We start from the raw sequence: 11,920 nt of genomic DNA, 5'->3' as shown, positions 1-11,920 counted from the left end.
ATTAAATAATCGGACATCGCCCGTAGCCAAAATCCGGACAGCCCCGTTCACTTCATGCAATATGAATTTGTCATTTTCTTAATTAAATAGTTGAATTGGTTGGTGGCGACATTTTTTTATAGCGATAATACATAATAAATTCATGAATTTTTGTGATTAATAACGTCACTCAGTCATGAAATCTTAACTCTTTTTGGTTCTTATATTCTCAACTAGTCAACTGCAAGCCTGGCTATTATCAGTCTATTACTGAATGTCCCGCACACTCACTTCATTTTCCTTGACCGAAAAGGTCTCACAGTTTCCAATGAAACAAACAGCACGTGCGAGCAATAAAGTTATGTAATTTCAAGAACGAACATTCACATTTTCAAATCCCACTCAGAGATTTTATAGCAGATCAAATTTTGGAGCGGTTGTTTTTTCTTGTTTTTTTGCAAGTAGTGTTGTTTGTTCTCTGCATGGGTCTGTTCTATGTGTCAGAAGCGGTGATCTGAATTTGTTCACCTTATTTGGCGATCTCTGGTGTAGTTTGCTTCTTTATGTAGAGGATATTAGTGGGTTTCTCAAGAATGTTTCTTTTTCATGAAGATTTATGTCTCTAAGTGTTCGTGAATTTATTGCTGAGCCTAAGATGGGATTTTCAAGATTGTGTTTTTTACTCTGTTTTTCATTGGGTTTCTTGATCTGTGGTACATTCCAACTGCAATCCTCTCAAATCCAAGTGCTTTTGCAGTTAAGGAAGCAATTAGAGTACCCAAAACAGTTGGATTATTGGCTCAATAAAGGAATTGATCTGTGTTATTTTTCTTCTCCTCAAGTGAATATTTCATGTCAAGATAATTTTATTTCTGAAATCATAATATATGGTGATATGCAAACAAGGGCCAGTGGTTTTGATGGATTCCCTATTCCTGATCAAACTTTGTCACAAAATTTCTCCATGGATTCACTTTTAGCAACATTGTCAAGGCTTAATAGTTTAAGATCTTTGAGTCTGGTGTCATTAGGCATATGGGGTCCAATTCCTGTAAAAATTCATAGGCTGCAGTTTCTTGAATACTTAGATTTGAGTTGGAACTTTTTCTATGGTTCAATTCCTCAGACACTTCCAAGAATTGTGAACCTAGAGATCCTTAAACTTGATGGCAACTTCTTGAATGATACTTTTCCTAATTGGTTAGATTCATTTTCAAATCTTACAAGTTTGAGTTTGAAGAACAATCAAATTTATGGTCCGATACCAGCTTCAATGGGAAGAGCTACTTCTTTGATGGATATCAATTTGTCCAACAATCAAGTTTCTGGTAAATTGCCCGATCTTAGTAGCTTGTCTAGCTTAAATTGGCTGGATTTGAGCAACAATAAGTTAGATTCCGAACTTCCAATTATGCCGAAAGGAATAAATGTTGTTTTGCTGAGCAAGAACTCCTTTTCTGGTGGAATTCCTAAGCAATATGGCGAGCTAAATAATCTCCAGCAACTTGACCTTTCTTTCAATGCTCTTCAGGGTACTATTCCTTCCGAGCTTTTTACCTTGCCTAATATCACATCATTAAACTTGGCATCGAATATGTTGATCGGTTCGCTTCCATCAAGTTTATCTTGTGGCAGCAGTCTTGGATTAGTTGACTTCTCTAACAATAGATTGAAAGGCGTTCTTCCATCATGTTTAAGCTCGGATTTGAAAACCCGAGTGGTTAAGTTTGGTGGGAATTGCTTGTCGATAGATTTGGAACACCAGCATCCCGAAGCATATTGTGTAGAAAACTCATCCAGGAAAAAGAACTCTAAAGGGAAGAACGTGGGGATATTAGCAGGTGTAATTTGCGGGATCATGGTCATATTGGCGATTCTGGCTTTTGGATTTCTTGTATTATGTCGACAGTATTGCCCTCACGGATCATCAGAGAAGCAGTTGCTGCACAAGTCCGTGCAAGATAATTCAGTTAAAAGTCGCGGTTCTGAGCTTATAACAAATGCAAGTATGTTGTTTCCTTCGCGATTTCAGTTAATGCGTAGCTATTTTTGCAATTTATCTTCCCAAGCAGCTTATAAAGGATTAGTCTCAACTCCACAGGATTTATTTCTGATGCGGCGAAGTTAGGCACACAAGATAGGCCAGCTCACCGACTATTTTCTATCGACGAGCTAAAGGAAGCTACAAACAACTTCGACGTTCTAGCCTTGATGGGCGAAGGTTCAAACGGAAAGGTTGATCGATCTTTTCATATTGATGTATTTTTCTCTTGGCAAAAACTTGTGTGAGACGGTCTCACAGGTCGTATTTTGTGATACAGATCTCTTGTTTGAGTCATCCATGAAAAAATATTACTTTTTATGCTAAGAGTATTACTTTTTATTGTGAATATCAGTAGGGTTAACCTGTCTCACAGATAAAGATAAAGATTCGTGAGACCGTCTCACAAGAGACCTACTCATTTCTTTTTAAGGGCGATTTATTGTTTTCTTGGATGGAAATCAAGATTCAAAATACTGCACTAAATTTCTAGTAAAGCCATCATTTTTTTTTTACCTTTGGCCTTGTGTGTACTTTTCTTGAATAAGTAGCAGTTGTGCCTATGATTCAAAACTAGGCGACTTCTGTCAATATTGGCCTTATTAATGTTGGGTTCTTTTTTGTCTTGTTCTCAGATATACAAAGGAAGACTGGAAAACAGGGATCAGGTAGCCGTGCGGTGTTTGAAAGTGTCAAAAAGGTATACTATCCGAAACCTCAAACTTAGACTGGATTTGCTGGCTAAACTTCGGCATCCACATTTGGTCTGCCTCCTGGGACACTGCATCAAGATTGAAGGAAAAGATGAAGCCGGTGTCAATGAAGTCTATCTTATTTACGAATATATACCTCATGGAAATTTTCAAGCTCGTCTTTCTGGTGAGGGTGGCAAATAATTTGTCATCGGTTGAAATATGACATTATTGGCTTCGACATCAAAATTGAAAGTTTTCTTGAATCAATATTTCTTAAGCTAGAGCAATTTTTGGGAAATAGATTGCATGATAACTACATTAACCATGGTATATTGCTTGATAAATTACTTAAAGTTTACTGCATCGACTCTGCAGAAACTAGTTCTCAAAAGGCGATCAGATGGCCGGATAGGTTGGCAATTCTAATCGGCATTGCAAAGGCTGTGCATTTTCTGCACAATGGAATAATTCCTGGTTTTTTCAGCAACCAACTGAAATCAAAAAACATATTGCTATTTGAGAATGGAATAGGGAAGCTCCGTGACTATGGGTTATCTGTTGTAGCTGATCAAAAACTTGACAAGGACAAGGTATGGAATATAACGCAAACCGTATAGTTTTTCAGAGATCAAAGAAAGTACCGTTACACTACTGATATATCATCTTGTTATTTTCTTTTTATAGGAAGAAAGTGGAGGCCTTAAATCATGGTATGAGATACTTTGGATCATAAAAATGTTATTATAACAGAGACTATACATTTTGCTTTAACAAAATCTTTAAACATATATAATAAGCAGTGTTGTTTACCATTTCTTTTGAGTTAACTAGAATCACTGGCTATTTTATAGTTATCAAATATGGCTTCTAAATATGCAGGCAAATAAAGAACCTCGAGGACGATATTTATAGTTTCGGGTTGATATTACTGGAGTCACTTATTGCACCATCAGTTCGTGCAAGAAAAGAGTCATTCGTGCTCAACGAAATGGTAAATAATACGATTGAATAACGAGTCCATGTCAACTATCTAGAGTAGAATTCCACATTGATGAATACTCAATCTGAGTTGGAGCCTGTATTCTTTGATTTACATTTCTAGCTTAACAAGTGTTTTCATACTCTTTCTTAAGAGAACAACAAAAAAATTCAGTCTTTTTAGAGATTTGACCTTTCATCTCCCTTCCCTCTATTTTTCATATTGTTTGTACTTGTAGCATAAGGATGGCGATAATCACCATCCGACATCAAATCAAAGTTCTGGTGCTTTCTTTTGTCATTGTTCAATTATTATTGGTTCCATTTCTCCTTTCTGAAGCTCATTTTCCTTGTTTAACCCTTCTATTTCCCCTGCAATCCGAGGTTATCAAGTGAGAACTTCGAATTTTCGAGCTCCATCAAGCTTTAATACATTTTTTTTACAAGTTTTCTGCGATATACAGGTATCTTTAGGGAATCCCGATTGCATAGGTGGAATAGTTGATCCAATTGTACTTGCATCTTGCTGTCAAGAATCTCTCTCAATCGTGATATCCTTAACTATCAACTCCATTTCTCCCGAGTCGTCTACTCGCCCGTCTTTTGAGGATGTCCTCTGGAACTTGCAATATGCAGCTCAAGTTCAAGCAACATCAGATGGTGAACAAAGAATTGGAAAATCACTGCAATCTTGATCTTGTGCCATATAGGCATAGTGGCAAATATGAGGAGTATCATAAATCTGTAGTCATTTGATACTTTGTCAACCTGTAAATGTGAGCAACTTGGATGTGCATATATTGTGGTGGAAGTAGTGAATACCTCTTATTGTATCAATTTTCTAAAGAATATTAGGAGATCAAATGTTACATTTTACGAAGAATACAACTTTTCGAGGAGGCCATGATCAAGGCGGTGTAAGTCCCTCTTACTTGAAAGGTTTTATATCTACTTTGTGAGGAAATTTTCCTCAAAACTGGCTTAAGGGAACGATCATTGGGGCCGTTGGATCTGGGGTGTAAACGAAATGAATTGAGCCGCATATAATTACAAATTTAAGGCTCGAATTAGTTGAGTTCGTGTTCGATTCGAAGCTCGAAATTTTAAAATTTTTTGCTCGAGGTTGAATTAAAGTTCGAGTTTGATATTAGTGCTCGAAAATAAATACTCGAAAACTCGAAATTCTAAAATTTTTGGTTCGAGGTTGAATTAAAGTTCGAGTTTGATATTAGTGTCCGAAAATAAATACTCGAAAAGTTCAAAATTAATTTATTTATTTAATATTAAAACATTAAGGCTCGGAGAATAGAAATGTGATTTTCCTCGCGGGTTCGGGTCCCCGCGAGAAAAACCCAAAACGGGGCGGTTTCAGGGGAGAGCTATCGGTTTCGGAGATTTTTAAAATCCCCGCAATGAATAATAATAATAATAATAATAATATACAAAATAAAAAGAAATATCTAACCTAATCCCTCAATTCTCATTCTCCCATTCGTGCCTCCAATAGTTCAGTTTATTGGAACTATGGATTTTTTTTTAGAATATTGAACTATGAATTATTAATGTTATGTAAGTTTTATGTATGTCGTTGAATTTTTGAATCAATATTTTTTTAAGTCAAATTAAAAAGTTTTTGTGTCAATTCAATAAATACTTAGAGTTTCATATAAAAAAAAATTCAAACGGGGACGGGGATGGGGGCGGGGATCCCCATCCCCACGGGTTCGGGGATGGGGATTCTCCGATTTGGTAGAATCGGGGATGGGGGCGGGGATATAAATCGGGGGCGGGGATGGGAATGACAACCCCGCCCCGGCCCCCGCCTCGGCTCAGGCCAATTGTCATCTCTATTGGAGAATATCGAATAAAATAATTTGAGTTAGAATTCGATAATCTCGAAACACAAATCAAATATTTTTCGAGTTGATTCATAAAGCACGTGAATAAGCTCAGTTTCTTTATACCTCTATTTGATGTCATGATCGACTTAACGAACTTTGTCTCGAGGGAAGGTTCAATTGTGAGTCTTGTATAGAGTGCTCCCATTTGACTTCATATGGAACAATTTCATCATATTATGACTAGAAATACAATGCTATTTCCAAATTCAGTAGTGGAAAATTTCTAAAATTGGAAGTTTTTGGAAAAAAAACAAATTTATTGATTTTATATATATAAAAAAGTTGAATTAACTCGTAATTACTACTATAAGTTTGGATATCACATTATTTGAAGTTTTTATTATATTAAATGATTTTTAGATTTAGCTATCGCATTAGAATGATCCAAGGTCATTGATGGTGTGATTGGTGTTGTTATACAATATATATACTTGGTTATATTAAGCGTAAATATTAATATTATATCCTTCAAAATTTTAAAAATAGTATAATATGATAAATATAATAAAATAATAGAAATATTTACGAGAATGACGAATAATTGAATTCAAGGTAATGATTATGCTCTCAGATATGGAAATAGAGTTAACACCATCTGAAAAATTAATAAATAATAACAATTTTTGTAAGGTTCAAAATACGATAACGTAATCCAATTGTATGCAAATTTAGGGAAAATAAAAAATGAATAATTAAATGATTTTAATTACATGGATTAAATATGGTGTGCATGTTTGTATGTTTAAAATATAGTTTATATTAAAATGCATAAAAACTATGTTTTAAAGGTTTTTCAAGACGCGATCGAGGAACGGAGACCGAAGATCATATGAGAGAAAATATTTTATTAAATAATTATTTTTAATTGTTTAATGAGTGGTGTAATTTAATTGAATTTTCGAAAATAAGGTATTTTAAGGTGTTTCTACACGTCGACACGTATTTTAAACCGAAAATCAATTTCCATTGAAAATAGGGTCTTTTTGAGAACTTGACTAATATTTTTGCAAACTTTCCTAAACAAAATATTTTAAATATTATCTAATGGGCCTAATGAGCCTATTATACTATGTTAATGGGCCTAAGCATGCACCATGTGTTTTAATTAAAATATAAGCCCTAAAAACCCTGCCCACACACACACACATCAAATACATGCCCCTCACCCTAGAATTGTTAGGACTCTTCATCATCACACACCACACAAAATTTTGAGAGGAAGAGACACGAAATTTGAAGGAAAAATCAGCAAGGTTGCACCCCGCGTCTCTCTGCCAACATCCCTCGCATCGCAAATTGATTTTCGTGCGTAATATACGCAAAAGCACGCTTTAATATTCCTTCAAACATCTTTCGCACCATATTATGTGTATAATTATCCTTGCATGAAAAATATGATGCACTTTTTGTTTTTTGTTTTTATAGCTATACATGCATAAAACTAGAGTTTTCATTTTTTAAAACTCTTGCTAATGATGCATAAAGGGGCTGCCATGGTAGGGTTGTTTGAAGGGACGTTTTTCCAACATGTTAAGGGTCCATAGATGCTTAGATATGGGCTGCACCCGCAGCTACGAAGGCCTGAACGAAAATTGGGTTATATGTGCGTTAGGGTTCGACTAGGAGTCCTTGGAAAGCACAACACTTAGCTGCTGTTAGGACGTGTCCAGGAGACCTAAAGGGGCCGTAGGACGGTCCTAGGGTGGCTGCACGATGGCTGGTGCGAAGGCAAGGGGCTGGGACGCAAGCATGAAGTCGCGCATGCCTTCTTTGTCACAGCTTGAGGGCTGCGGCTTCTAGGCTGGTTAGGTCATGGTCCCAAGGGGTTTGGTTAGGGTCTGGATGGGTTGGCTAAGGGCTTGAGTCGAAGGTTGCATGACAATGATTATGCTATAAGATATGTAAGGTTGCATGGCAATGATTATGCTATAGAAATATTTACGAGAATGATGAATAATTGAATTCAAGGTTATGTTATAAGATATGGAAATAGAGTTAACATCATATTTAATCAATGTAATTAAAACAATTTAATTAATCATTTTCTATTTTTCATAGATTCACGTGCAGTTGGATTACGTTGTTGCATTTTGGACCTTACACCTTATATAAAATTAATAACATATTATACCTAATATTTTTAAAAATCAAACATAAAACCCTGTTAGAGAGGAAAATTTGCATGTGTTTTTATAATACATGGGAGAATTTTGTTTGATTTTTTAAAAATGATGGTTGTATTAGTATATTAATATTTTTAGATGGTTTTTTTTTATACTTTTTAGCAAAAGGTTTGTGCAATTACACTATGAAAATGTGATTTTTTTTACCCTTATCAGAGGGGGGGAATTTGCATGAGTTTTTATAATATATGGGAGAATTTTGTTTCCATTTTTTTTAAAAAAAATGAAGGTTGTATTAGTCTATTAATATTTTTTAGGGATTTTTTTCTTTTAAACTTTGAGAAGAAGGTTTGTGCAATTAGCCACATGGAAATGTAATTTTTTTTTAAATAATTAAAATTTGAATATGGTAATGAACAATATGATATATGATTGATTTTTATTTGAGAGAATCATAAAATATAACAAAACAGACCAATTACAATTATATATATTTATATTTATATAAAGATCAAAATATACATTTCACAATATATAACTTGAAAATATCATAAATAATTTGATTTTTGGATTAGTTTGGCTCCAACATGGCTCTAAAAACAAGTAAACCTATTTAATTCTCTCGACTATCTCAATAATTGGATCATCTAAATCTAACTTTAAACAAACAAAAAGTAATAATAAAGCATATCTAAGAACATAAATAATTCAATCATGTATATATTATATCATATATTATAAATAGTATAGATGCGTGGTAATTGATTATTGTTGTACAATATATAAAAACCACATAGATAAAATTTAATTTTTAATTTCTTATGTGTATATGTCTTATTAATATTTCTAATGTCGATTGAAACAAAGAAAAAATCAAAATTGCAATAATAGAGAAACATCTACTTGATTATATTGCTATCAGCAAAAACATAAATAAAAAATTTAGGTTCATGAAAATAATTTTTTTTATAAATTAATATAATTTAATTACGCCAAAACAATAAATGATCAAAATACCCAACATTTTTTATTAGATAAATTGAATTTTCTATCTTTATTATCGAGTTAAGAGTAAATATACTAAATCACAAGCATTGTTAAATTTTATCAAGAAAATAAATTGGTGTAGGTATGGATTTCTCCAATCTCTTCATTAGATCTACAACATAAAGATAACAAGACTCATAAAATTATGTTAGCAAATTTGAAGTCGATGCAAGAGATAAATCTTCGTCCTTAAGACGAATTTGCTCCACATGCTTACGGGATATGACAATCGTCTCTCAAGATACGACTTCCAACTTATGATGGTAACACTACAAATCACAAGTTTCATACTTTAATAGGTGACCTCTTCTTAAGAGTATCATATCATACTCCGCCTTTTTACAAACAAAATAACCATTAAAAGTACAACCTCATCCTCACTATATTTGCAGGCAACAACACTCTTCGTCCTATGAATGAGAAGAGAATAACTCTCAAGTGCTAGAACAAGTTTTCATAATTTAGTTGTCTAATCAAAAATATTGGGTTGCCACTATAAAACTTGATTTTGTAGATTTTAAGCTCATTCGATAAGCTATAAATTTTATCTTCATTCAAAGCTTTTACAATGGATCCGTTAAGTCATCATATGATTTCACTTAATCAAAAATGACAACACAACTAAAGATCGATTTTAGCATGATATTATTCCTTTGTTGTATACGTCCAAACCTAACATCATTCATTCAATTTCATGTCATATTTTAACATGATATTCTACTTTAAATAAGACACCCCCACACTTCGAAATATTTATAAGACTTTGTGATATTTTGAAGTCACACAAACTTTGAAATGTTTAGCACACTGTTAATCTGAATCCTAAGTTTTAAAACTTATAAATCTAAATTCAAGAATTTATTTCTTGCAAACTTAGAATTAAGCGCAATTGCTTGAAGAATTCGAAACAACTCTATATAATTCTAGAGTTTGAATTTTAAACGCACAACTTAGAAAATCCAAACTCAAAGTTTATATATTGTAAACTTTGATTTTAAGCAGGAAATGTTAAAAAATTACTATGTAAAATTAAATTAGAAAGAAACAAGAAAGAAAAATTGATGTAATTTTTTTCAGTTGTCAAAGGCTTCCCTCACAATATTTCGTTTCTGGGTTGCTGCAAGTACAAAAAAACAGCTTTTTTTGATCTCATTTTTTAGTAGGTGTATCTTGATGGATATTTTTGTGAGCATGATTTTTGTGATCTCATTCTTCACTGGTGTAGCTTGATGGATATTTTTGTGAGTCTCGGCAAAAAATATGCAAAAATTTCTCCCGAATACATGATTCTTCAATACATAAATCCACCGCATAAAATGTTTGCGTCTTTGAATGATGATGTCCTTGATATGATTCATCTTCATATGTGTGTGAAGCTTACAACGATTGAATTGAGGGCAGAGAAAAGCAATGAACATCTCAACAACTTGAATGATGGGAGGTAAAATACATTTATTTATTACTAGATACATTTTCATATTGGTGTTTTGATAATGTTTTAGTAACGGTTTTAATACAATAAAAAATGAAAAGAAAATTTTTAGATTGTTTTGTATAAATTATCAATTTATTAATTTTAATTATTTTTATATTTCGTACCTTTTATATTAACTTTTGTAGTTGTTGTTCCTGTTTATATTATTAATTTTATATTAAACTGGTAAGGGTTGATGAAGAAGACATACAGTCAAGGAATGATAGCGAGGTTGAACAGGCCCCATGTTCCAATGCCATAGATGCTTGGATTAATTGTATATGTGGTATAGGGCAAACATTCAAGGATGTCGTTGATTTAAGAAATGTGTGAAAAACTATGTTGTTGCTACCAGATATTCATTTGTGTATCTTAAAAATGACAGTGAAAAGGTTATTACTATTTATAGTGAAAAGAGTTGTGGTTGGAGAATTTATGCTTCGAAACATAAAGCAAACAATATTTTTGGCATCTGAAAATGTAATATGCAACATATATGTAGTGAAAGTAATCTACGTAGTAGAGAGTGTCCTACAACCGATGCATATTGGATTGCAAATGTTTTGGAAAGAAATTGAGATGAGAGCCCTCTTATCATGCTTGTACCATGCAGAAGGACTTGCAAATAGATTATGGAGTAAAGTTAGACTACCACAAAGTGTGGAAAGGCAAGGAATTGGCGATGTATGATATTCGGATGCAACGATAGATTAAGATGGTTCTATCATGCTGTAAAAGAGAATAATCCTGGTAGTGTTGTTGAGTGTGAGATTGATCACTTGACTAATTAATTTCGATGGTTGTTCATGTGCTGTTGGTTTTGCTAGTGTTTGTAGGTCATTGATTTTTTTGGATGATACACATATAAAGAATAAGTATAAATGTAGTATCTTAGTTGATGTGTCAAAGATGTAAACAATTATCTTTTCACAATTTCTTGTGCTATAGTAGATGCTGAGAATGAGGTGAACTGGGATTGGTTTTGTTATCATCTGAAAAGTGTGCTATTTTCGTATCAAAGCATTCCATTCGATGAGTTCTTTATGTCTTGGATAGACATCTCGGGATCATCAAGGCAAATAAGAAACTATTTGTGGCTATGGTGGACCACATATGCATGCAAATAATGAACATGATGCACCGGAGGCCTGAATCAATTTTATCCATGATTAAGGAATTAAGTCCAACAAAAGAAAAGACCGTTGCAAGTGTATATATTGAATCCCGAACATTTTGAGTTCTACTTTTAAGGTGCATGACCGAGCTTCCGACGCCAGGCGCAACCAGAATTTTCAGGGTGGACTTAACTCATCAAGATCTATAACTTTTTTTGTAAAACCACAGCCGATTTTGCCAGAATTTGGAATTTCAAAATATTAGGCATACCACTTTGTTGCCAGAAAAATAACACTACTCAACTTCTAGAAAAAATGGTTTCCATGCAAGGATTCTTCTATGCAAATTCCTCTCATTAATTGGCTTCTAACGAACCTCGTTTTCATAAAGTTTTTCTTATCCACTTTCCATAAACTATAAATAAATACAATCATGCAGTGTTTGGCAAGCTCTGCTATCTTTTTTGGCAAAAGTTTTTTAAAAAAATTTATAAATTATTTGACAGCTTAAGTTTTTTTTTTCTTTTTTTTTTTTTTAAAAAAGTTGGATATCTCCAACTTAATTTT

At 33.3% G+C, this 11,920-nt stretch overlaps 1 protein-coding gene across 1 annotated transcript; it reads left to right on the top strand.

Annotated features, from left to right (window-relative positions):
- Positions 1 to 235: 235 nt before the first annotated feature.
- Positions 236 to 4,526, top strand: LOC140959614 (probable inactive leucine-rich repeat receptor-like protein kinase At3g03770). Its single transcript, XM_073417533.1, has 7 exons — positions 236 to 1,985; positions 2,081 to 2,214; positions 2,656 to 2,899; positions 3,091 to 3,305; positions 3,400 to 3,425; positions 3,595 to 3,706; positions 4,158 to 4,526. The coding sequence occupies exons 1-7, from the start codon at positions 596 to 598 to the stop codon at positions 4,386 to 4,388; spliced, it is 2,352 nt and encodes a 783-aa protein (XP_073273634.1). The 5' UTR covers positions 236 to 595; the 3' UTR covers positions 4,389 to 4,526.
- Positions 4,527 to 11,920: the final 7,394 nt, after the last annotated feature.

Source organism: Primulina huaijiensis, chromosome 15, assembly GCF_012295235.1.
Source record: "Primulina huaijiensis isolate GDHJ02 chromosome 15, ASM1229523v2, whole genome shotgun sequence".
Classification (NCBI taxonomy): domain Eukaryota; kingdom Viridiplantae; phylum Streptophyta; class Magnoliopsida; order Lamiales; family Gesneriaceae; genus Primulina; species Primulina huaijiensis.
The sequence above is the reverse complement of the archived record's forward strand: the minus strand, read 5'-3'. Positions and strand labels throughout refer to the sequence as shown.

Excerpts from the sequence above, each read along its gene's own strand:
- LOC140959614 (XM_073417533.1), top strand. The coding sequence starts at position 596 with ATGTCTCTAAGTGTTCGTGAATTTATTGCTGAGCCTAAGATGGGATTT. Across the intron at positions 3,426-3,594 it reads AGTGGAGGCCTTAAATCATG|GCAAATAAAGAACCTCGAGG; the intron begins GTATGAGATACT and ends CTAAATATGCAG. Across the intron at positions 3,707-4,157 it reads CATTCGTGCTCAACGAAATG|GTATCTTTAGGGAATCCCGA; the intron begins GTAAATAATACG and ends TGCGATATACAG.